Here is a 26246-nt window from a genome sequence, read left to right on the forward strand (position 1 = left end):
TTCTACCTACAGGCTGATGAAAAACTAAAGTAAAAAGGGTTTTGAGTTCTGCACCTGTATCCTTTTATTTCCTTCATCCTCTGTGTTTTTTTAAGTAGTATTGGATTTGAATTCAGGGCCTCACACTTTCTAGGCAGGTATACTGCTTAGCCATTCATATAGCTACATTTTTTGGGAGGGAGGGATTGTTTATCAGCAGCAGCAGCAGCTTTTAAACAAAGAAAACCAACTTTATTGATGCATAATTGGTGTGCAGTTGCCTGCTCATACTCAGGGGTACAGCTTTGGCACAGTGCACACAGTATCATCTATTATCTCCAAAGCTTTTTCATGGCCCTATGTAATTCCTTCTCTATGGTTCTCCCAACCCAAGGCAAACACTGATCTGCTTCCTGTCATTATCTATTAATTATATTTGCTAGAATTTTATATAGATGGAGTCTGACATTATTGTTTTTTAATTTATTTTATTGTAAAGATGCTGTACAGAAGGGTTACAGTTACATGAGTAAGGTAATGAGTACATTTCTTGTTGAACATTGTTACCCACCTCCTTTGTTTTCCTCCTACTATTCCTTTCCTTCCCCACCTTCCCCCACCCAAGCTGTAGAGCTCATTTCCAACATAGTGTCTTGTGAGGATCAGTGTTGCAATGGGTCATCCTGTGTCCTTGTTCTTGTTTTGTCTTGATTCTTCTCAAGTCATGTGTCAACAGAGATGGGGACAGCATTTGGGGCAGGTCATTGGAGCAGCACATGCCCAGTGTGCCCAGCAGGGTTGGGGCATGCAGTCAGTGATGCTGACACCGTCCATGGCCAGCAAAAGCCTCTCCTGACATGGGTCCGCCTTTTGGTATTTAGACACCATTGGTGTTTCTTTCAGCTTGCTCAAGGAACCTAAAGGGTAATATTCAGGAAGCACGGAATTGTTATTAGCTGTATTCCATGCCAGAAATCATTCTTCATCTCCAGACTGGTGACCCGTGCGAATGAAATGTTGCACTCTTTCTACTCAGGGATATCTTCCTTCCCTCCCCCACCTCGTCAGGTCCCCCTTTAGATGCCTGCTTCACTCAGACTTATGATTGGCTCAAGAACTATTTTCAATACAATCTTTTGAATCAAGTTGTTAAGCCCACTCTCTCTGGGCCATTCCCTCTTAGAATTTCAGGGGTTTTAACTGATCCTATTCAGATGTTGTTAGACCATTTGTATAACACTTCATGGTCCTGTAAGCGTTTCTACCTGAAGATAAGTTATAGGAAGTATTGAGTTTCTTCCAAAGGTCTCTTGTCTAGCCCCACACATTTGTTTTGAAAACATTTATGCACACAACAAATAGGATGATTTCTCTGGTCCTTGGCCTCACATACATATTGTATTGTTTATTTTTGTATGTTAAACATCTTTGAAGTTTAGGAATAAATCTCACTTCTTGTGGTAATTCATTTTATCTTGTCCCTTCTAAAATTTAAATTTATTCTATCAGATACATATGTATTTATAGGGTACCATGTGAACATCACTTGTCCAAGATACTATAGTTAGAAAATGGAGGAGGAGCATCAAGCACAGACCCTCCAGCTCTATTTCTGCTCTCACTCTTTTCTGTGAGGAGGTCAGAAGTTGCTGACCTCATCCCTGAAATGTTACCCTGAAGAACTCTGAAAGATTCCCAAGCAGAAGTTTCCAGTGCCTGTTAAACAATTCCCTTTAGGAATGCAACTCAATAAAAGTCATTCCAGGAATATCTACAATTCACCTCAGGCAAAAGATAACCAGAACTGAGTTGCAACACTGCTTGAATTTTTTCTGGTAAGTAAGGAAGTATGGAGGTGGCCTCTGTTGTACTATTAATGATGCGACAATGAAGAGGCCAAGGTCTAAAACCACAGATTTCCCTGCAGGGACCAAGGCAATGGGGAGAAGGGAATTTAATGTTGGCTCAAATAGGAAGGATGTAGAATCCCTAAAGAGAATGGAGTGGCTGAGTAAAATGTTGATCCCTAAGGCACAAAAAGTTCTTCTCAGTCTACTATGTAAATTCATAGCCGTAATTCCTTATTGAATCTGAAATCTGTCACTGGGATGAGACCGAGCACCGTTGCCCCTGCATATAACCACGAGGGCTGCATCATTAAAGTCTTGTCCAGCCTTCCTTCTGGTGTCTCATCTGGTGGCAGCGGTAGCAATGATGAGGTATGTTTATTTTTCATTGCTGCCTTAGAGGACTAAGAGTTAACTTCGCAAGCCACAGTCAATAGCTCAGAAATGTTTTCCAGGGAGAATGAGGAATGAGTGTTGTACTTCTTAGAATCAGTGGCACCAAGGCTTAAATTCCAGTGTTGCCCTGCCTTTCATGTCACAGGGATAAATCTCAGTGACAAGGAAACATCAGTGTTTCCTCTTCAAAGGATGCTGTTTCAAAACCTCTATTAATGTCTTGCTTTTTACTTAACATTATTTAATATATCATTAACATAAAAATTATATATATGAGGTTAAAACGTATCATTTAGATCAGTATTGTGGATCATACAATATGAAATGCCACAAAAATGAAGGTAATTAACATTTCCATCAACTCTACATTTACCTTCTTTGTGGTTTGGTTGTATATGTTTGTATACATAGTGAGAAGATAATTATAAAAATATATCTGCTGGGCACTAGTGGCTTGCACCTGTAATCCCTAGCCAGTCAGGAGCCTGAGATCTGAGGATCATGGTTCAAAGCCAGCCCAGGCAGGCAAGGCCATGAGACTCTTATCGCCAATGAACCATTGGAAAACCAGAAGTGATGCTGTGGCTCAAAGTAGTCCAGTGCTAGCCTTGAGTGAAAGAGCTCAGAGACTATACCCAGGCCCTGAGTTCAAGCCTCATGACTGACCAAAAAGTCTCCTATTAAAAATACTAACTCTAAACATTTTTGTCCTTTAGCCAACTAGCATCTGATTTTCTGGCACCAAACATCTGGCCCTGGTACCAGCCATCTTACTCACTGCTATGTAAGCATTACTGGTGTCCATTGTACAGAGGAGAAATGGTGTGTTGCCTATTTATGGTTTGCATAAGGTCCTCACATTTTGAGATGCGATGTGAGCACTTCAAGCTATACCTGCTTCTTTACAATTTAACAAGTCCAAAGATTTGCATGAAATTGGTAGGAGACACTGAAACTCGTGCAGAGAATGTGCAGAGTCTGTGGACACATGGTCATGTTGATGTCATAGTCATTAAATTTTCTCTCCATAGACATACCACTCTGCTAGCTTTATTTTTCTGTGCCAGGGCCAGGAACTTAAATATTCCTGGACTTTCTATCCTTCCATCTTGTTTTAGATTCTATTCTGCATAGAGGTCATTGCCAGGTTATTCAAGGCTCTGCCCTGAAATTTGACTAGGAGAGGGCTGAAGCCAGACTTACATTATAAAATGAGGAAAGAGGCATCCTGTGTTTATTTATCCACCCTCTTCTCCCTGCTCGGTTTTTCTACCAGCCATCTTCCCCCATGACCGCCTGACCCATCACCCTAAGGCTAAGCTCAAATGCTTTGTGGTGACATTCACTTTAAGGAGCACTGATGCCACACAGTACAATGGGGACATTCAGGCAGGTTCTCTGGATTAGGAGTTTCAGACATTTTCAGGATATACATACACGGGTGAGTACATTGTAGGAAGATACAGATTGTCCTCTAATACCGCCCCCCTCCAAATTTTGGTGTCCACAGATCCACTGAGAAAAGAATGGTTCTTGCAAACAGCTCTTTGGTGACTGAATTCATTCTGATGGGCTTGACAGACCAGCCCCTCCTCCAGATGCCCCTCTTCTTCCTGTTTCTGGTCATGTACACGGTCACCACCCTGGGGAACTTGGGGCTGATCATTCTCGTTATACTGAATCCACACCTTCACACCCCCATGTACTTTTTCCTTTTTAACTTGTCCTTCATAGACCTCTGTTATTCTTCTGTGATCACCCCCAAAATGCTGATGAACTTCATATTAAGCAGAAATGCTATCTCTTATGAAGGCTGCATGACCCAGCTGTACTTTTTTTGTTTCTTCGCAATTTCCGAATGGTACGTGTTGACATCCATGGCCTATGACCGCTACGTGGCCATCTGCAATCCCCTCCTGTACAGCACCTCCATGTCTCCCAAAGTGTGCTCCTCCCTTATGCTCGCTTCTTACCTGATGGCATTTTGTGATGCCACAATCCACACTGGGTGCATCCTGAGACTGACCTTCTGTGATGCGAACACCATCAACCACTTCTTCTGCGATCTCACTCCTTTACTGCAGCTCTCCTGCACCAGCACCCACGTCAATGAGGTAGAGATTTTCATTGTAGCAGGAAAAGACATAATTTTGCCCAGTCTGGTCATCTTTGTGTCTTACGGTTTTATTCTTTCCAGTATCTTCAAAATAAGGTCCACTGAAGGAAGGTCCAAAGCCTTCAGCACCTGCAGCTCCCACATCATTGCTGTGTCTCTGTTCATTGGATCAAGCACATTTATGTACCTTAAACCCTCCTCAGCTGGGACTATGGATGGAGGGAAAATCTCTTCCGTGATTTATACCATTGTGTTACCCATGATGAACCCCTTAATCTATAGCCTGAGGAACAAAGACGTTAAAGTTGCTCTGATAAAAACACTAATCAGAAGAAAGTTTTGAAAAGAAGTTGAATCTCTCTGTTCTTGTGGTACAGTTCAGAGAAAATGTTGGTGCTCTTCAGTATGTTCCTAAGGTCAGCTTTATCTCATTTCTTTCTTAATAAGAGAGGGAAATGTGAACTTGGTTTGTTTTCAGTTTCTTATGTTTTGTTATATTTGTACAATTTCTCCTCCTCTGAAAAATATTGAGAATGTAATTTATGCCATTTTCATTTTAATTATGGTCTTAATCCTAAAATAATAACAAATTATAAATGTTTGAGTAAAGTAGTATTATCTTGACTGTGGATTGTGCAGGACAGTTTGATTTGGCTCTTTTACTGTGACTTGTTAGATCACTGTCTCTGCTTTTGTCATCCCATCTCCACTGGGTAGGAATCTGTCTCTTCCAAATGCTAGTGTTTCACAATGCAGGTGTCTCTGCACAGACGCTTAACAACCCCCCTGGCTGCTGCAAACTATGCACTGAGCTTCCTTCTGTGACGCATTACATTTACCCTGTAAAGAGAAATGACATTGTAGATCAATGGTAAATACTGTATGAAAGCTGTTAGGTGTCTTGATTCTAAATCCACCCCTCTGTCTAGGATATCATTCATCTATTTTATTAGGTGTATTTCACTAAGCATGAATAATGAGGTAATATTTCTATTTTGAAGTTTGTGCTTTGTCTTTAGATGACACGCATTCATCATTTTGTTTTGCAGAAATATTGATGGTCCCATTGATCAAGTGGAAGGCTACTGGAATTAGGAAATTGGGAGATGATGGGCTCAGACTTGAAAGTGTGTTTTGTTGTTTTTTTTGTTTTTGTTTTTTTGGGTCCGGTCTTGGGGCCTGAACTCTGGGCCTGGGTGCTGTCCCTCAGCTCTTCAGCTCAAGGCTAGTGCTCTACCACTTGAGCCACAGCACCACTTCCGGCTTTTTTCTTTTTGCTTATGTGGTGCTAAGGAATCGAACCCAGGGCCTCAGGCATGCAAGGCAAGTGCTCTACCACTGAGCCACCTTCCCAGCCCGAAAGTGTGTTTTTTTAAATTCATTTTTCAGCCCTATTATTATAGATAGAGCAAAACATTAAAAGCCAAACATCAGCTAAATGATCAAAAATTTTTTTAAAAAATTGTTATTGTAAAAGTGATGCAAAGAGGAATTATGTTCACATTTTTGTTATTTTGGGTTTGTGTTGTTTTCTTCCTTTGTGGCTGTTTTTGTATTCTGTACCTTTTTATTTATTTATTTTTTGGTCCAGTTGTGGGCCTGAACGCTGTCCCTCAGCTTTTCACCTCCACTTGAGCCACTGCGCCACTTCTGGCTTTTTTTTCTGCTTATGTGGTGCTGAGGAATCGAACCCAGGGCCTCATGTATGCAAGGCAAGTGCTCTACCACTGAGCCACCTTCACAGCCCTGTTTTCTGTACCTTTTGTATGCAAGTTTGTTCTGGGGAAGTTAATGGGAACATGGAAATGGTGGGACGAAGGGTGAGCAAACGCAGCAGTGATACTCACTAGACACTGTGAACTATACAACTTGTGAGGGTGGGGTTGAGGGAGAAAGTGAAGGGAGAGATGACACTGGGTGATCTTGTTAAAAATAATTTAAAATGTTTTCAAGATCTTTTAGTTGGAATACCGGGAAGTTCAAAAGGGATGGTGCTTACAGATCAGGGCCTTACTTCCTTCCCCTCCCATGGCTTGGCCTGCTCCTTTCCTAGGCAACACTAGGGCCATTTAGCAAAGGCAGTAACTAATCAGCCTCCATGCCCCGCCCCCTGCCTTTACCTTGAGATGGCACTCCTCTGGGGCAGCTACCACCATAGAAGGCAGCAAGAACCCCTTAGAGTGACCTTCAGGTCTGGGCAGCTGCAGGACCCCTTATCTACTACTTGGGCAGCAGCCATCAGTCCTAGTCCGCCATGAGGAAGCCCCTGGTCCACACATCCACACCAGGTCTCTGCCTCCTAGCCTGGAATTCTGGGCCAGAGGCCCAACACTCAACATGTTAGATTTAGTTATTTGCCCTCAATTTGTCTATTAATGAGGGAACTAGTAAAGAAGATCAGCAACAAGTTTTTGGTTAAGTTACTTGGATATTTTTTTGTTTCTGCCCTGGATCCACAGAAAGGTAGCACACCGTCTGCCCTCCTTCTAGTTGGCCCGGAGATGAACTGCTCTCTCCCTACACAGACACGTTCCTTTTCTTGTTTCTGGCTTGGATCTAAAATGTCTGTTTTGAGGAGAAGTAAAAACAGGCCTCCCGGCCTGTCTCTAGGCAGAGGGCATGTGTTTTCTTCTCCCTGAAAGCAGTTTTCTTCCACTTGGATTCAAACCTGGTGATATCTCCAGGTCAGCTTGGATATTCCTTGGAGACGCATCAGAAACGCTGCCTCTGCCATTCCTCCAGCTCCCTGCTCAGTGCGGTGCTGCCTTGGCCTACCCAGTGCCCAGGCGGGTCTCTGCCTGCCTTGTCTTTCACTTAGTTGAGTGCCCCCAGGCCCCGAGGGCCCGTTGCGTGCCCTCTGTGCTGGCTGGTTCTGCTCCAATGCTCCACGTGATTGGGCTCGTTTTCCCCATGTTAGCCTTTTCAGGATGCTTCCTTAAGATGGACACAGGCAACCAGACATGAGAAATATAGGGAGGTAGAAGGGCATCATGCTGGTTTTCTGGTTACCAGAAGGATGCTTTGAAAGTGAATTCATAGATGTACCTGGCTCATGGACTCGGTGGGGGGGAGGGGGGTGGCAGAAGCTTCTTGACCTCAGGCTTGAGGATTCATATTGTTTCTCTGGGAGGGAATAAATTAGCAGGATAAATTCCAGTTGGAGTCACTTGTCCCAGCCTTTCCATAAGAACACACCAGAGGCTGTGGAGGAACGGCTCCTAAGCACAATTACCCAACACTAAAGCCCTCATCTGTGTATGTTCCCACAGCCAGGAACTGGTACTCTTGCCTTTGTGTTCTTGGTGATTTGTATAGTTACAGGAGAAACTCAGGTCACTCAATTTTATATAATTAATGTCTTCATGTCTTCTAATCATCAAGCTATAAAACAAACCAGGGCTTACTCTACTAGCCTCTGAGTATGGCTCCTCTTCCTCAAACACAACCACCACTAAGGATGTGTTCACTGCTATAGAAGCACCTTGATCATCCATAACCTGAAATCCAAACTTCTCCCTAATCAATCCAGGACACAGCATACTACCGAGATTTTTTTCAGTATATAGTCTGAGGAGCTACTTCTCTGGAGGACTTCAGTTTATTAGAATGAAAGAATACTTTGCTAAATCTAATTTACATCATTAGATTGGGTGACATACAATAGTAACTAACCCAGTTATTGAGACAAAACAAAAATTTATTGAATACTTAATGTAAACACTCAGGACATTAAAGTAAGAGTAAAAACAATCACATGTTTTATAAAAGGAACTGAAGCAAAATGGGGCTCAGAGGTCTCAATGGGCCTTCAGACCGAACACAGAAACAACTCCCTGTGCATGCCCACCAACCGTAGCATTTATTTTATTTTCTCCAGACCTTCAGTGAGGATTATCCAGTGTGCATTAGTGCTTGCACTTAGGATCAGTGATAAAAGCCAAGTAGTTATTAGGTGTGGCTTATTTGGCTCATCTGACCCCTTGCTGTGGACAGGGAGACTGGATCTCTTTTCAGAGGCAGGAAAGGCAACTTTTGCCCACCTCTTGGCTGTGCACACACGCACCTCTGGGCAAGCCTAGAATCTATGCTAACAATGCTTCAAGATAAATGCACATTCACCCAAGTATCCCAAATACCAGGATGCAGTTTTAAACTTGAAGTCTTTTTAGAAGAGCAAAAGCTACAACTTACAGAAAACAATCACTTAGAATTTAACTTTTAAAAGCAAAGTCCCTTTTCCCTGTAAATTTGTGAATTGAAATACATTTGAACTTTTCCTTACTTTGTCCTTTTTGATAGGGTAACAGAAAAAAATTTAAATATGAGTGTACACGTCATTAAGTATAAATGGTATGTAAATAAATGTGCAATATTCCCACTAAATATTAGTCTTATAGGCTAGTTTTATGCTTGTGAAGTTATTGAGCTATAACTTGGAATAGGGCTCAGGGACGCGCGTATATAGAAACACTTTGGTCAGTAGTTTATTTATTACAGCCCCACCCTTCCCCATCTGACCTCTGTTCTGCTGAACAGCCGGGCAGATCTTTATTCCCATCCTTCTCCAGGCTGGGGTGGGGTGCAGTCTCATTTTGTCACCTCTCAAGCAGTCATCTCACATACATTTTTTTTCTGAAGGAAATTCTTCCTCACGATGCTTATTGAACCTAGGAGGGATCTCTGTGACATTTTCTGCCTCTGGTCTCACTTGTTCTAGAACCCCAGGTTTGAGGATGTCTCACCTACTCTGGACTCCTGACTTGTTCATCCATCTGGCCCATTGCAGCCTCCACTCCCAAGTTCTCCTCTTCTCAAGTCGAGTGGACATGACGCTGGGGTCCACTGCTCCTTAGTTTCTAAGAACAATCTTTTGCTCTTTTGCTTGGTTGTGTTCTGCTCTTGTTTTCTCTGCTAGTACTGGTGATACAGGGTTGGTGGGAGGTGAGTGAGCCCACAGCAGCTTTAGGGAATCTCTGGTCTGGTTCACTGTCTCTCTTCTTGGTGTCAAAAACAATGCATTTATGTTGATTTGGAGGTGTTCATGTCACAGTGCTTTCCTCACTAGGGTCAGAAGGTGTGGTCCTGGTGTTAGTTCTTCTTCATCTTGTCCCTCCCTTTCTTCCGTTTGCTCTTCAGCCAGCCGAAGACTTGGTGGAAAACGTGGCAGCTGAAGCCCTCGTTAACCCCGTTCTCCACATGCTCCTGCAGGACCGCCAGGCTGGGGAAGACCCGGCAGCAGGCCATGCACCGATAGCCACTGTTCATGGCCACCAGCCACTCGGGGGTCCTCGCCCTGGACCTCTCCTCTGCAGCCACGGGCTGGGCGAGGCTCTCGGCCTCTCCCAGCTTCTCCTGGCCTTCGTCGTCCGAGTTGAACTCACTGTCGTGTAGGAGCTCGTGGGTAAGCACATCGGAGTGGTTGACTTCTGCTCGGATCTTCTCAGGGAATGCAATGGACTCAATTCTCATTTTCTTTTTGGGGGGTTCCAGTCCGCCTTTTGTATCCTCTAAAACAGCCACTCCCCTTTTCAGCTGGACATGCATGTAGTAAACCTTCATGATTCTTTCGTTTCTCATGAGTGCTGAAGACGTAGAAGGCCTGTTATCCCCAGGAAAGTCATTGCGCAGAATTGGGGAGCATGTTTCCAGGTCCTCCACCTTTTGGGTGATGGGCAGCTCAGGTTTAAGATGTGGAACATCTTGACATAATTTGTGGACTTCTAGGCAAGAAAGTGTCAAATATAAGAAGATAAGACAGCTACGAAGAGATCACTGCGTGATCTACACACTGCATGTGTAGAATGGGATTGCACATTCCTGATTTCCTAGAATTATATGTGTGGTACAGGTTACATGGTAAATGAATCCGTGGTATGCCTCATGTAATTATATATCTACATATATATATACATACATACATATATACACTATGTATGTGTATACATATGTGTCTTGCTCATGTCTGGGGAATGTTTCTGGTGCTGAAAGTGAAATGAGAGTGTGTGTGAGTGTGTGTGTGACTGTGTGTGTGTGTGTGTGTGTGTGTGTGTATGTGTGTGTGAGAGAGAGTGTATGTGTGTGTGTTATGATAGTCCATTTGGGTAGCCAATGCATTGTTTCCTGTTCTTTGTTAAACCCTGTGACAGTAAGACTGAATGGTCAAAAGGCATGTGTAAATAGCGGATGAGATCACATGTTTTCTCTTACATTCATGAGTTTCCTGGAGTTTGTGTTAGCATAAGAGAGATGAAACAGGCTCTCTGAGAGGGAATGTGGACTGTGAATGGGAATAATGAGCGCAGCGGCGAACTTAAGAATGGCTGTATACAGAAGTACGGGGGTAAGGGTGTAGCTCTGCAATGTCAGGAGAGTGGGAAAGACAGATAGAGGATGAGCAAAATTGCCTCACCCTCCTTATGGGCAAGGGCAAGCTTGCTTGGAGAGGAGACACAGGAGAAATATTCAGAGGTAGAGAAGTCATCTCCAGGTGCTGGACTCCATGCCTGGACCGCGGCACGAGTCTGGGGGACACCCTTTTGAAGCTTCCGGCATTCTGGAGGAGGAAACATGAAAGCCTTGAGACGCTGTGATCCAGGGTCTGTGCCATTCAAACACAGACTTTCTGAGCAGCTGTTTTGTTTGAGGCCTTGTTACCACCTACAGGACTTCCACTCACACCAACTTAAGTAACTTCAAAAAGTAAAAAAGAAAAATAGTTATTATACTCCAGGACTTGGTGGAACATGCTGATAATCCAAGATACTCAGGAGTCAGACACAGGAGGGTCATGAATTCAGTATCAGCCCAGGCAAAGTGTAATCTTATCTCAAAACCTAAATAAAAACAAAGGCTTGGAATTAAGTGGCAAAAGGTGAAGTTCTAGGTTCAGTCCCAAGTGACATAAAACAAAGTACACAAACAAGGCATTATTAAAATTATATGTGTGGTGCATGTCAGTGGGATCAGTTCTCTTATATGTGATGTTTCTTAGCCACTAAAGATTTGATACTGTTATTAGCTCATGTTCCTCATGAGAAATTCTGCAAATGAGGGATATGAGCTACAGGTTTTATGAAGAATTGTGTGTCAATTAAAAATAGGACAGGGCTGGGAAGGTGGCTCAGTGGTAGAGCGCTTGCCTCGCATGCATGAGGCCCTGGGTTCGATTCCTCAGCTCCACATAAGAAAAAAAAAAAAAACGGAAGTGGTGCTGTGGCTCAAATGGTACTAGCCTTGAGCGGAAGAGCTGAGGGACAGTGCCCAGGCCCAGAGTTCAAGCCCCACGACTGACAAAAAAAAAAACAAATTGGACATAACACTTTTTGAAATATTCTTAAAGAGAGAGTAGAGTACCAAACAAGCTGATTTTTCTGGACCGAAAGCAGCACAGTCCCTAAATGACAAGGATAGTAGTGAGAAAAATTAATTCCTTTGGAATTTCTCATTTTCCGCTTCTGATCTTAATAAAAACATAGGGAGGAATGTTTTGAGTTTCATTCTGGACAGGGTCACTTCTTACCATGGATGGGGGATGTGAGCATCTTCTTACCATGGATGGGGGATGTGAGCATCTTCTTACCATGGATGGGGGGATGTGAACATCTTCTTACCATGGATGGGGGATGTGAGCATCTTTAGAAGATGCCTAGATCTTAGCTTTCCCTTCTATGCCCAGTTGGACGCCCCTGAGTACCTTTACTGAAGAGCTTGTTTTCATGCGAGACGCAGGAGTAGTAGACAGAGGGCGGGGCAGCGGCACCGCCAGCTTTCTTGTATGGACTTAGGCCTGCTGCCTTCCGTTTATACTGTTGAGCCTCTCTGTGTAAATTCAGATTCCCTAAGAAGTCAGAAATGATACTTATTTCCTATCTATGTATATTTTCTACTATATGACAAGTCCATCCAACGTTCCTGGCCTCCATCCTCATCAACAACAATCAGCTACCTACTGTGGAAAATGACAAATGTAGAATAATACTTACTGTTTCAGTTCATGTTATGGCTGACTACATTGGCACAATGTGTCATTTATAAATGGAGTAGAGATGCTATCTCCTTTGGGCCTGAGAATATTATTTATCTCTATCCCTTCCTTCCCTCCTTCCTCCCTCCCTCTCTCCCTTTCTCCCTCTCTCCTTCCCTTCCTTCCTTCCTTCCTTCCTTATCTACCTACCTATCTATCTATCTGAATATCTAGATCTATATATCAGGCTCCCTGGTAGTTAACTGAGCACATGATTCCATTTTTTGAAATAGAAAATGAATTTTAAAAATATGTACCACTTCAAAACATGGCTTCCTAAACTTGTGTATTTCTCCATCTTCTTTCTTCCTCAGCTGCTTGGGATCCTGATAACTCAGGATCTCTCTGAAAGCTATGTATCAGGGAGGATGGGTTCATTCTGCCCTAGCCCGTGAATTAACTCAAGGTGTATACTTGTCTATGGACCTGTCATATATTCTGACTTGTTACTAAAAGCACCAGTAGATTCAGCTGTTTAGCCTGCTCTACTTCTGAGCCTAATGTGTGTTGGAGAGGCATAGAATCTGGAATATAGTAAGTGGACAATTTATTGTCAACATATACCCTAACCTCATCCATGTATGGGTTTTATATATGAATAGCAATGAGTGTATGCTTTGAATGTCTCATCATCTACCCTGAATAATGTCTTTAGGTGAATTTGAAAACAACTCCCTTTACAAGCTCTAAACTTTGTTGGGCCTGTGTAATTATCCTCAGAAACATATTTCTATTTGGAATGGTGAATGTTGGGGTTGGGTCTGACCTGACCCCCTCCTAATCACTGATAGGAATTGTTCATTGATTTCCATTGTGACTACATTAGCTAGTTTCCTGTTTTTAATCTTCTCAATGCAGCCATCATGATTAAGTCATCATTTTTTTATTTTGTTTCATTTTATATGTATATTTGTTTTGTTTTTCTTCTTGCATGTTACACAGAAACCCCATATTTATATCTTTCTAGTCTTTAGCTTTTCTCCTTTATGACTATTTTTTCTTTTTCTTTCAGTGTTTCCCTAACTTCTATGAACCATGCTTCCTTCTTTAAAATGAAAAATTACTATTAGAAAACATATAACAATTTATTTTTTTGATGCCCGTGGGAAGTCAAATGAAAGGAAAGTTGTTTTCAAAAGGAAAAATAAACTAACTGCTATGTAATAGAGCAGTCTAGCATAACTTGGTGTAGGTAGCCTGTACCCTAAGTCAAATGGACAAAACCTAGGCCAGCTGATCTTTTCTTTACTCTGAGACTATCTTGACCCACACGCGTCTCTCTCCATCCTTAAGTCACTTCTGTCCTCTACAACGGTATGGAAGTCTCCTCTGTTTATTGGAAAGGAGACACAGAGCACAGGCTGACACATACCTCTTGACTTCTTTGCACCTTCAGGGCAGAATGTCCTTTCCAGATGTTTCCTTTTCTGTTTTTGCTTCATGGTTCAACTCTTTGGAAAGTAATTTTCTCTGAGGCTTCTGAGAGTTAGTTAATAATGACAATGAATGAAATTCGTGCAATCACAGGCAACAAATCACAAGAGAAGAGGTTACGTCTTCTCCACGTTGCTGTCCTGACCACTGGTCACTACAAAATTGAAGTTGCTCTGATCCTAGCTATCACCAAGGCCACCACAGTGTATTGTGACCTGTTGGTGACGTCATCTGAGCCCAGGAAGTACTTACCACACTGCAGGACTCCAGCACACCGCCTGAGGGGAAAGGCCATGTACTGTGAGGGTAGTGGCTACCTCTCGTCCATATGGATGGATTTGATGACATGAAGTGACAGAAGAAATCTTCACCCATGAAATTCTTTCGTTGACTTGAAACTTTATGTCTAATACTCAATAACAAAACTAGTGGTGGATATGAAATCCCCAGAGAAAGGGAAACCTTATCCAACACTAAGTTCTCTAGGGAATTAAAGATATTATTCTGGTCTAGGATGTAAACGCATCCCATCATGCCTGGAATTTGTTCTGTGCAATGAGACTGATCAAGCCTCTGCTTATGGTCAGGTGTACATCTTGTGAAACTCAGCTCTACTGCTACTGTTTGTTTTTTGTAATTTCTGAATGTTACGTGCTAACTGCAATGGCTTATGATTGCTATGTGGCCATACACTCCTGTACAACACCACCATGTCCCCTAAAGCATGCTCCTACCTTATCCTTGGTTCATACTTGATGGCGTTTTCTGGTGCAGTGGCCCACACTGGATGCATGCTGAGACTGACCTTCTGTGATGCAAATGCCACCAACCACTACTTCTGTGACATCCTCCCTTTGCCCCGGCTCTCCTGCACCAGTGCCTTTGTCAGTGAGGTAGAGATTTTCATTGTAGGGGCAAAGACATCATTGTACACAGTCTTGTTATCTTTATCTCTTAAGCTTTCATTCTTTCCAGCATCCTCAACATAAAGTCCACTGAGGGCAGGTCCAAAGCCGTCAGCACCTGCAGCTCCCACGTCATTGCTGTGTCTCTGTTCTTTGATCAGGTGCCTTTATGTATCTCAGACCCTCCTCAGCTGGGTCCATGGATGAATCAAAAAGCTGTGTTTTGTACCACTGTAACACCCATGATAAACCCCTTAATCTACAGCTTGAGGAAAAAAGATGTTAAAGTTGCCCTGAGAAAATCCCTTTGTAGGAGACCATGTTAACTGGAGATATATATATATATATATATATATATATATATGTAGTGACCACTTCCTTGTATTGAAGCAGGCTTTGTATTGCATAGGCTTTCTTCTGTTGTACCTTTGTATTGCAGCTGGCTTTCTTTTTCCCTTATCTTTGGCAAAATTCTTGCTTTCCACATTTTCTGTATTTTAAAATAGCATTCATTCAGTAATTTGTTTCTTTTTGTTTTTATTGTCCCTGTGGTCCTCAATTTAGTAAATACTGAATGTGTCTACCAATGACTACATGAAAGTAACTTGACAATGCTCCTTGGCAAGGTTCTTATCTATCACTTGTAATGAATCAGGAGTCAGATAGTGGATGCTTTCTTTCCATTGTCCACTGGGTAAGAAAGTCTCACTTTTAAACACCAGTGTTTAACAGTATAGATATTTCCATATAGAGAATTAAATACATCCCATCTTGTAGTTTAAATTCTGTACATCAACTATCCTTGTCAGAAGTGTTAGATTTATCTTGCACAGTCAATCATATACTAGGTTGTCAATCTTATATTTAATGTATGAATGGGGTTCTGGAGCTCACAGAGGTGAATAATTACCTAAGGTTACATGGTACCTAACATAAAAAGGTTACATGGTACCTAACATAAAAAGGTTACATGGTACCTAACATAAAAAGGTTACAACAGTCTTGTCAGTCTCCCGATTTCAGGTTTGCCAGTTTCTCATTGTACTTTTTTTTTTTTTTTCATGAAACAAACAGTATATGTTACTCTTCTACGTGAAACGTGACCATGTTTTGTTCTGAGCTTATCGGGTAATTTTTGTGGTATTCATCTTTCATTCAGGAAAATAATGAATGGCTCATTTGTTGGGAAAGAGGAAGCCTGTTAGACCAGTGTAGCTGGAGGATGATTAGCTGAAGTTAAAAGATTACTTTTTTTTTCATAAAAGTATTTGAATCGGGCTGGGAAGGTAGCTCAGTGGTAGAGCACTTGCCTTGCATGCTTGAGGCCCTGGGTTCGATTCCTCAGCACCACATAAGCAAAAAGAAAAAAGCCGGAAGAGGCTCTGTGGCTCAAGTGGTAGAGCACTAGCCTTGAGCTGAAGAGCTGAGGGACAGCGCCCAGGCCCAGAGTTCAGGCCCCACGACTGGACCAAAAAAATAAATAAATAAAAGTATTTGAATCATTTTGAGGACTTTAAAATTAGAAAAAATAGAGGCTTAGGAAGAAATGAAACTCAGACAGGAATCACATACCATAAGGTACCTGCCAGGAGATGGAGTCTAGAATTCATGTCTGATGGTAATTTGGTAAAACTCAAGAGCTGAAGTCACTGTGTAAGTGTGAGCGTGTGCAGGGATGATGTGTGTGTATAGTATAGAACAGGAATTTAGTATAAAGGAGAATGTAGAAAGGGCTCAATAAAGGTTAGGGGTTGAGTACATAAAAAATATAGAAATCAAACCCTCTACTCTTTTTTTGTTGGCCCTGGGGCTTGAACTCAAGGCCTGGTGCAGTCCCTGAGCTTTTGTGCTGAAAGTTATTACTACCACTTTGAGCCAGAGCTCCACTTAGGAGGTTTTATTGGTTGTCTATTGGAGATAAGAGTCTCATGGACTTCTGCGTGTCTTGGCTAAGAACCATGATCCTCAGATCTCAGGCTCCTGAGTATCTAGGATGACGGGTTAGCCACCAGTGCCCCCGTTGAAGCTGTCACTAAATGTATTTAGTGACAATGAAGCTTCATCATCCTTCATCCAGAGTGCACTGCTCATGATCATTCCAAAGCTAATTGTGAGAGAAAATTTGTTAAATAAATCCAGAATACAATCTCAAAACTTTTCTCCTATCTTGAACTAGAAGTAATTTTCTGTCACAGACCAAAAAGTCCCAAGTTTTCTCACAGTGTAGACATCCTTTCCTGGCATACCGCCTAGGGAAGCCAGGGGTTCCAGGTTAATTCTCATTTTTAATAACTTCAGTGGAATAATATTTCCTCTCATAGTTTCTTTACTTCCACTCAGATAGCCCAAACAAAGCAAAACCAAGCAATACCACCAACAATAAAACAAAAACAAGGGAATCGAATGGAATCAAACCAACTGAATAGATAAAAATGAGTTTAAAATTCCAAATAAATTTACTGATTTTAAGCATATAAACTTTACAAAGTACATTAAAATGTTTAAGCTTAATTTAAAAATAAATGTAGAAGATTTAATGTTTAAATATTTTCATTATCTTTAAATAGTTGTACAAAGGAGAGGGCTTGATTTTTTGTCAGTCAGGGACTTTAACTCAGGACCTAGACATTGTCCCTGAGTTTTTTTGCTCATGGCTAGTACTCTATCACAGCTCCACTCTGGCTTTTTAGTGGTTCACTGGAGATAAGAGTCTCATGGGTTAGCTTTAAATCTTTTTTTTTAATTGTGAAAATACCATACAGAGGGGTTACAATTACATGGGCAAGATAATGAGTACATTTCTTATCAAGCATTGTTGCCTCCTCCTTTGTTTCCCCTTCCCATCCCTTCCCATCCTCCTCTACCCCCTCACCCTCCCCCCACACCACCAAAGTTGTAAAGTTTTTCAACATAACATCTTGTACATCTCATTGTTGCAATGGGTCCACCTATATCCCTATTTAAACAATTTGTTTTTTCCCTTCCCCTCCACAAATTATACCAACATCAAATACAGTGAAAGCAGGGATTATACCGTGGGGGAGAGACATACAAAGCAACAAAGAAATCATCTTATAAATATGTTAGAAACAATCACATGAAAGAAAAACATTTGAATACTTATCTTGGGGCTCATTTCCCTAACACCAACTTATCTGACCTTTTCTGCTTGACTCAGACATATACTAGTTATTACAAATAAGGGAAACCATGGGACCTATGTTTCTTTGGGCCTGGCTTACTTCACTTAATATAATTTTTTCCAAGTCTTTCTATTTCCTAACACATGAGGCAATGCCATTCTTTCTGATGGAGGCATAGAATTCCATTGTGTATATATACCACATTTTCTTGATCCATTCATCTACTGAGGGGCATTCTGGGTTGGTTCCGTATCTTAACTGTTGATCCATTCATCTACTGAGGGGCATCTGGGTTGGTTCCATATCTTAGCTATGGTAAATAATGCTGCAATAAACATAATTGTGCTGGTAGCTTTAGTATGGTCTTGTTTGTGATGATTTGGGTAAATACCCAAAAGTGGGATTGCTGGGTCATGGGGGAGCTCTATGTGGAGTCTTTTGAGGAACCTCCATACTACTTTCCAAAGTGGTTGAACAAGTTTACACTCCCACCAACAATGCAGTAAGGGTCCCTTCTGTCTACATTCCCTCCAGCATCTGTTGTTATTAGAGTTCTTTATTATAGCCATTCTAACTGGGGTGAGGTGGTATCTCGATGTTGTTTTGATTTGCATTTCTTTTAGGGCTAGGGAGGTTGAACATTTCTTCATGTGTCTATTGGCCATCCTTCTTTCCTCTTCAGAGAAATTTCTCTTTAAGTCATTAGCCCACTTATTTATTGGGCAGTTGTTTCTTTTAAGATTTGTTGTTGGGGGATTTAATTTTTTGAGTTCCAGGTATATTTTTAGATATGAGACCCTTGTCCATTGAATGGCTAGTGAAGATCTCCCAATCCATGGCCTTTCTATTGATCTTGCTAGCTATGTCCTTTGCCATGAAGAAGCTCTGCAATTTTATGCAATCCCATTTGTCCAACCTTTCTTTGATTTGTTGTGTTTCTGGGTCTCTATTAAGAAAATTTGGGCCTGTGTCAAGGAGACCTAGGGTTTCTCCTATTCCATCCTATAATGTTTTCAGTGTCTGCTTTGACTCCAAGGTCTTTGATCCTAGATTTAAATCTTGATCATCATACCTCAGCCTCCTGAGTAGCTAGGATTAGAAGCATGAGTCACCAATGCCCAGAGAAGTACTTATTTTTAAGACATTTTTTAACATTTCTTTTTTTTTTTTTTTTTTGTCGGTCGTGGGGCTTGAACTCAAGACATTTTTTAATGAAAATGAAGCATTATATATTTAATTCAGGATTCTTGTGTCTGTCTTTACTGACCACCACTGATACTGTATTAGATCATACACTAAACATAACACCTTAATGCTAACCCAGGCACACAGTCATGATTTCTACCAACCAAGCTTGTGTGTCCTTATATATTGAATAAGCAAATAGAGTGCATGTCTTGCAAGCATGAGGCCTTGTGTTCAATCCCCAATGCTTCCAAAAAAAAATTTTTTTAATCCTGAGAAGTACAAGGTATTTCTAATGGAAAAGACTAAAAGTGGAGAGGATTGGCCATCAAATATATAAAGTACTATGCACAGTATAATGATATTACATAAAATTAGTACAAGGGAGGAAGTGGGGATGCCTATAATGTTTTATATGCCACTATGTGTTGGCATTTGTGTCTGAAAATCAGAGAAGCAGAAGGAGCGAGTGGAAGGGAATGGAAAATTTCTGCCTCATCTACTCTGGAGATTGTGTAATCCCTGATGTAATATTAACTTTAATATTGTCTCTAAAGACACCAGCACTAAATCCTCGTTGCTGTATCAACTGTTTCCTAAATCTATCTTTCCTAAAGGATTTGAATTATGCAGAGGCTCCTGGGAAAGCCTCTATGAAAAAGTATGACTTTGATACTCAGTATAAAATGATTTATGTTGTGCTACCTGCTTTTGTGTTGAAGAAAGAAGAGGCCCTTTGCTTCCTTTCCTGTGATTTCACAATGACAATAATAGCTGGGCACACGCATAATTTAAAACTCCTGGCCTTTATTTAACACTTGGAGCAAGTCCAGGCCCAGGTTCATAGATGCCCTGAGTGTTTACATACAGGGAGGTGGCAATTGCTCCGCATTAGCACCTCCTGCAGAAGCACAGCCCCTGCTGTGTGGAAAGCAATGGTGGAGCTAGGCCCTTGAGGGCAGTTCTGATACCACTTGCCAGAAGGAAGTGAGCATTCATCCCATATTTCTAAAGTAATTCCATGGCCTTTCTGCTTCTCCCAGCTTTGACTCTGAGGCACAGATGATGAAAGGGAAGAAAATAGGAAGTGGTGCAGAAAATGAGTTGGCACCAACTCCCATCTTTCTCCCGAGGAAGACTCGAGACCATGGAAGTTGATGAATTTCTTGTTGTGTACTGGGGAAGCCAAACAGCCTCTGGAGTCTTTGCTACCCTGACAGGCATGGACATAGTGTCCCTGGTCTCCACCCGGCTCAGCATCCGCTCTCAACTGGTGGTAGACGGCATCAGGTAGCAAAGTGGGGGGAGTCAGGTAGGTAGCAGAGTGGGGGGAGTCAGGATGAACCTGCAGAAACTGGATTGTTACTGAGAAACTGAGGCAGAGAAAAGATGAGGAGTCTCGGCATCTCCCTGTTGATAGCCTCCTGTGGGCTTTCTCTATGCATCTACCTCCCATGCACCTACTTTCCCTGTGTGCACAGCGCTGGGCCTGGCCTCCTCCAACACCGCTGAGTCTCAGCAGAGTCTCTGTGCTTCTTGGCCCCAGTGGCCGCTGAGCAGGGCCTCAGAAATGGCTCTCTTCTCTTTCGATCCTGCGGGAAGAGGATGGAAACTGGGAATGGGTCCTTTGTCAATGAGTGTGGCCTGCTGGGTCTCCCCTCTTCTTCCTCTTCCTAGGGATCTACATTATTCCTGTGGCTGGAAACCTGGGTGTGGCTGCTCTGATCAGAGTCAGTTCTCACCTTCACACGCCCATGTACTTCTTCTTCTTTAATTTGTCCTCGTTGATCTCCATTACTCTTCTACCATCACCCCAAACTGCTGGCCAGCTTTGTGTCAAAGATGAGCACCATCTCCTATGCGGGATGCATGACTCAGCTCCTCTTCTGCTACTGCTTGTCAGTGCAGACGGCTACGTGCTGATGGTGATGGCCTAGGATTGCTACGTGGCCATCTGCAAGCCCCTGCTATACATGGTCACCATGTCCCCTCAGGTGTGCTCTCTGCTGGCTGCGGTTATCTATGCGGAGGCTCTGGTGGGTGCCTGGGCCCACACGGGATGCATGCTGAGGCTGACCTTCTGTGAGGCGAATGTGTGACATCGTCCCCTGCTGGAGCTCTCCTGCACCAGCACCCTGGTCAACGGCTGGTGGTGTTTATCGTCTGGGCTTCAAATTGGAGTTCCTAGCTCACCATCACCGTCTCTTGCACATTGATCCTCTCTAGCATCCTTCAGATTCACTCCACTGAAGAGGGTCCAAGGCCTTCCATACTCATAGTTCACACATAATTGTTGTTTCTGTTTTCTTTGGGTCGGGGGCATTCATGTACCTCCATCCTTCTTCTGTGATATCCATGGACCAGGGGAAAGTCTCCACCGTGTTCTGCACCATTGTGGTACCCATACTCAATCCTCTCATCTACAGCTTCAGGAACAAGGAGGTCAAGGCCGCACTGAAGAAAAGATTGAGCAGGAAAATATTCTCCTGAAACGGGACAGCATTCGTTGTTCAAGTTATAACTTATAGTTATTATAGTTATTATTTGTTATTATAGTTATTTGTTATTATAGAGTGGCTAGAAAGTTTCCCGTTAAGTCCTCTTTTCTCCCACCTACTAACCAGGGTTTTACATTTGAAAGCAAATGAGGTCTAAAGAAAAGTCCATAGATATGGAATGAATCTGGGTTGAATCTTCTGAAATATCAGGACTCCAAATTATGTCAGTGGCTAATGGAAAGAGTTGTTGCAAAACTAAAGTACGTAGCCTAATCGTTGTGAGGTTTGCTTTCTCCTCCTCTTTTTAATTCCCTTCCTTCCAATCTCTCTTTCCCCTAGATGCTTTCCAATTACATTTTAGAGATAATTTCTCTATCTTTTAAAATAGCTTTATTTTTTAAAAGCTGGAAATGGAGTGTGGCTTGAGTAGTAGAGTGCTAGCCTTGAACAAAAGAGTTCAGGTACAGCACCTAGACTCTGAGATCAAACCCCAAGACATGATGATGATGATGATGATGATGATGATGATGATGATGATGATGATGATGATAAAGATAAAGCATTTCATTAATGTTATAGACTATTCTGAGCCCTTAAAGAACCCCTTCCTAAATGTAATGTTTACATGTATCCTTGAGGTGAATGTATTTTATTGTCTTCCATTTCCACTTAATTTTCCACAGGCATGTGAGTTCAACATGCAAAATTAACCTTTACCACAGCAACAACCCAGTGCCACCAAGCTACACACCCTTCCAAGGCTGCCGTGATGACAAAGCACCCACTGCTTACATCCCAAGTCCCCTTATTTTGTTCATCGCAGTGACTCTCCTCCCAGCACTCTACAGCAAAGCTCTACAGCCACCTCCATCCATCCACCCGCCAGCCATTGTCTACCTGATATGAGGAGCAGAAATTAGCTATAGACCCCTGCCCCTTCCCAGACACACTCTTGAACACGTCTTGAACTCTTCATGCTCTTGAACCCTTCTCCACGAGCCTTCCTCTTCAACATTCTCATTTGTCTCCTTTGTCTTCCTCAATCTACCCATCCTTCAGGTAGATATTTACCCATCACCTCTGGGAAGTCTTTCCTGGTCAGCTGACATTGGGATGTCTCCTAGCACTTTAGTGCCTACACGCCAGCACTGCTGCCCTGGTGTCCTTAAATCCATCCCACATTCTTCCATGGGAAAAAGCTACCTTGTATACATTACTTCCATGTTCTGAATCTATGTATACGTAATTAGAAGAAATAGCCAAGAAGCTCATTATTTGGAGATTACTCCTTTGAAACAAAGGAATGGGCTGTGGAAGAAGGCACAGCCAACTGGAATTTTTAAAACCGGTACAAGAATTGTGTGGTGACCTATAGAGTGACCAGATTTTCTTGATTACTTTTGTCTGCCTGCTTGGAAGACAGTCTGCTCATTGAGCAGCGCTTCTATGGACATGGTTGCATTATACTTGCCTTGCAAGTAGAAACTTGTAGAAACTTCCATTACTCCTATCCCTCTTACCTGTGTTAAAGATATCAGTGAAGAGGCTCACCTGCCTAAAGCATGTTACAAAGCTTAGCTACTCGTGTTTGTGTTTTTCAGAGGATAACATCTCTTATCTGTCTTTCTCACTAGTATTTTCCGGGCAAGTATCACGCATCATATATATTTTATTCACCATATATATCCAGTGCTTAGCCAAGTTCTGGCACTTATCATGACACTGTAAATATTGATGACATATGCTTCTTTTATCCTAATACTTATTGTTATTATGACTTGTTTTGCTGCAAAATAAGGAATACATAGAGGGAAAATGGCTTAAACAATTATTACTCTATCCAGGCACTGGTGGCTCATGCTCATAATCTTAGCTACTAAAAAGGCTGAGATCTGAGGATCACAGTTCAATGCCAGCCAGGGCAGGAAAGTCTATGAGACTCTTACTGCCAATTAACCACCAGAAAACCAGGAGTGGTGCTATGACTCAACCAGGAGTGGTGCTATGACTCAAAATAGTAGAGTACTATCCTTGAGTGAAAAACCTCAGGGACAGCAGCCAGGCCCTGAGTCCAAGCCCCACAGCCAATAAAACAAACAAACAAACGTGTTACCCTTTCTCTGACATGGGATGATTTTGTAATAATTTCTCATCATGATTTTCTAACCTGTCTTAACACTCAGTTATAGAAACAAAGCTTAATTAATTAATTAATTTTTATTGTAAAGGTGATATACAGAGGGGTTACCGTTACATAAGTTGTGTATGAGTACATTTCTTTTTTAACAGTGCCACCTCCTCTTTAACAAAGCTTATTTGTATTCAGCTAAGTGGTGTTGTGCACTAAGGAGTCAGGAAAAGTATGAGCTGGGAACACTTCCAGAAACAAAGAAAGTGGGCAAACTCAGAGTCTCTGGGGTCAGACTACTTAGATTTCAATTCCAGTTTCTTATTTGCTAAGTATGTGGCTTTATTTTTTTTAAGTACCCTTTCTGGATATTAGATCCTCCAAACTGAAATGAAAACAATCATACTGTCTGCTTCAAAGGGCTTTTGTGAGCATTGCTCTCCACTTGCTTTCCATTCAACTGAGAGTGAGTTCCAGATTCCCAATGCTATCTTTGTGACTCTCAGATGAAGAGTTTGCAAAATAATGTTATGCTGGATTGTGCCCAGTGTTCCATCAAGTGTCATAGCTTGTGATGATTGTGTCTCGATATCTTTATTGATGTAATAGCAGGCTTTAGCTGGTTTACTGACCCACGCCCTGGTGATGTGTCAAAGTCACCCTGACACGTACTGGGGTGTGATTCCCCATTTCTATCTCAGATTGATTCAAAGATGGCTGGATCGGACTTGTTCCTGTCCTGTCGTTTTCACAACGTTTCATGTCTTGCCTGAATTCATCTCTTGCCAGTCAGTCCAAAGGATGGGGGTAGATAGATATTCTGACACTCCACAGTAACATCCACAGCTCTTTTTCATTCCACATGGCTACCTTTGCAGTTTTATAAAATTGCACACAGGGACAGATAACATTCTGAATGTACTATAAGTTATTTATTTATCTGAATCACATTATTACATCATTTATGTCAATGTTTTATAGCCTCACTGCCATATTTCTCAATAAAAATGTCACATTGCAACTTACTTAGGTTCGTCTCTTATGATTCATGCAACTGAATTGATTCTGACATGAAAGGAGAGGAGCAGCCTCTAAAATATTGTTTAGCATGAGAGTTTATCAGTGAATTCTGTTGATGGCAAGAAGATATATCCCACATCCCTGCCCTTTTCCTCCCTTTTAGAGAGGAAAAAGTATAGATATAAAGATATATATAAATACACACACATAATTTCAAAAGAGAGCCACATATCCAATATGTCCTGATCAAATCAAGGTCACTAGCATACCCATTGCCTCAAACATTTATTATTAACGTATGAGGGGAACATTCAAAATCCTCCCAACTAACTATTTAGGAAGTTTACAACAATCTGAAACAATCTGATGAAAGAAGTTTCCTCGTTTGGCAGTAGAAACCGGAGTAGTTCTTGCACTCTTTTGAGCACTTGAATCAGCAGTTTTACAATTGACTTTGATCACTTTAAACTGAATCCCTTTGGAAATTGAGATACAAATGAACTATCCTTGCACTCTGTATCCTGTACAGCTAGACCTTGATGGCTTCCCAAAGGAAACAAAAGGTTTTAGTGAGTCCATGAAAAAATTCATCTCTTTGAGGATACAAAGAAGACTTACCTTGTAGAATTCGTTATAGGAAAATGCATTGGCTTTCCTAGACTCTGACTCCCTCCCCAAGACTATTAGGGACTCAGATGAAAGTTTTGTTTTGAGAGATATTATTTGATTGTGGAAATTCTAAGGTGTTAGAGAAGAACAATATTTGCCTTATTATTGAGTGTTGCTTACAGAGTTCAATCCCTTGGGTGAGGAATTACTTTTGAGATCATCCAAAGTTGTCATTTGTTTATTCACTAATTGAGTATCGCATAGGAAACCAAAGCTGAAGAGATTTTTGTAGACCTTTGAGAATTCTTGTATATTTCTAAGCCATCTCCCTGCATTTCTATGTAATATAAAAGTCCATGTTTTTGAAGAACAAATGTCTTAAGGTAAGTGGAAATCAACTTCCCAGCAGGTTGAATAAGCTGTACATGGTGTTTGAATGGCTTCTATTTACAGGCTGCAGTTAGATTTTTTTATTTGTCTTAAACATCTTTTGACTCATTCTCAAAAAGTCCTACACAGCAAGTCTCATAGATGAGGACATGAAGTCATAGAAACTAATATAACTTACGTGACACAACTAGTGACAGGAGGTTCCAGGACTGGTTCCAGCAGGGCATGAAAACCCGGCACTGCACAAATGTGCTTTTTGTAGTTCTTTGCTCTCCCCATGTGAAGAGAATGAGTGCTCTTTTTGATGAGAGCCAGGAACAAACGCTGTGTTTCTCTTTATGATCCTGAGCAGAATCATCAGGAATCACCTCCTCTGTCACAAAGGGACAGATCCCTTGTGCTTGATCTTGGACACTCCCTCTTAGCAGAGACATGTCTAACTATTTTGGATGACAAAAGGAATTCAAGTTAGGTATCTGTGAGCCTGTCTGAGACTGTGCTGGCTTCTAAATAAATCTAAACTCGGAATGCCACAGCTCTCTCTTCTGAGTAACAAAAACGTGTTTGTTTGGT

General features: G+C 41.8%; 2 protein-coding genes and 2 pseudogenes across 3 annotated transcripts; 3 read left to right on the plus strand and 1 right to left on the minus strand.

The window, feature by feature from the left end:
• The first annotated feature begins 3739 nt into the window (after nucleotides 1–3739).
• LOC138809438 (olfactory receptor 8B3-like) lies at nucleotides 3740–4722 on the plus strand. The gene has a single exon (XM_069995956.1). It carries the CDS (start codon nucleotides 3749–3751, stop codon nucleotides 4679–4681), a length of 933 nt encoding a protein of 310 aa, XP_069852057.1. The 5' UTR covers nucleotides 3740–3748; the 3' UTR covers nucleotides 4682–4722.
• Nucleotides 4723–8821: 4099 nt separating this feature from the next.
• LOC138809445 (protein FAM170A-like) lies at nucleotides 8822–14579 on the minus strand. Of its 2 annotated transcripts, none has more exons than XM_069995976.1 (5): nucleotides 14530–14579; nucleotides 13734–13840; nucleotides 12032–12175; nucleotides 10748–10891; nucleotides 8822–10055 (listed from the first exon to the last, which is right to left on the minus strand). In XM_069995976.1, the coding sequence occupies exons 2-5, from the start codon at nucleotides 13801–13803 to the stop codon at nucleotides 9427–9429; spliced, it is 987 nt and encodes a 328-aa protein (XP_069852077.1). In that variant the 5' UTR covers nucleotides 13804–13840; nucleotides 14530–14579; the 3' UTR covers nucleotides 8822–9426. The 2 variants fall into 2 exon arrangements, with proteins under 2 accessions (XP_069852077.1, XP_069852067.1); XM_069995966.1 differs by having other exon boundaries at nucleotides 8822–10058.
• On the plus strand, nucleotides 14351–15026 carry LOC138809637 (olfactory receptor 8B3-like; annotated as a pseudogene).
• Nucleotides 15027–20175: 5149 nt separating this feature from the next.
• On the plus strand, nucleotides 20176–21518 carry LOC138809643 (olfactory receptor 8B8-like; annotated as a pseudogene).
• The last annotated feature ends 4728 nt before the right edge of the window (nucleotides 21519–26246 follow it).

This window comes from Dipodomys merriami, unplaced genomic scaffold (assembly GCF_024711535.1).
Source record: "Dipodomys merriami isolate MVZ:Mamm:240054 unplaced genomic scaffold, mDipMer1.0.p SCAF_103, whole genome shotgun sequence".
NCBI classification, from domain to species: Eukaryota; Metazoa; Chordata; class Mammalia; order Rodentia; family Heteromyidae; genus Dipodomys; species Dipodomys merriami.

Coding starts and splice junctions, on each gene's coding strand:
- LOC138809438 (XM_069995956.1), top strand. CDS start 3,749: ATGGTTCTTGCAAACAGCTCTTTGGTGACTGAATTCATTCTGATGGGC.
- LOC138809445 (XM_069995966.1), bottom strand. CDS start 13,803: ATGAAGCAAAAACAGAAAAGGAAACATCTGGAAAGGACATTCTGCCCT. Junction 12,176..13,733: donor AGGTGCAAAGAAGTCAAGAG/GTATGTGTCAGC, acceptor CTGACTTCTTAG/GGAATCTGAATTTACACAGA. Junction 10,892..12,031: donor AAACAAGCTCTTCAGTAAAG/GTACTCAGGGGC, acceptor TTCCTCCTCCAG/AATGCCGGAAGCTTCAAAAG.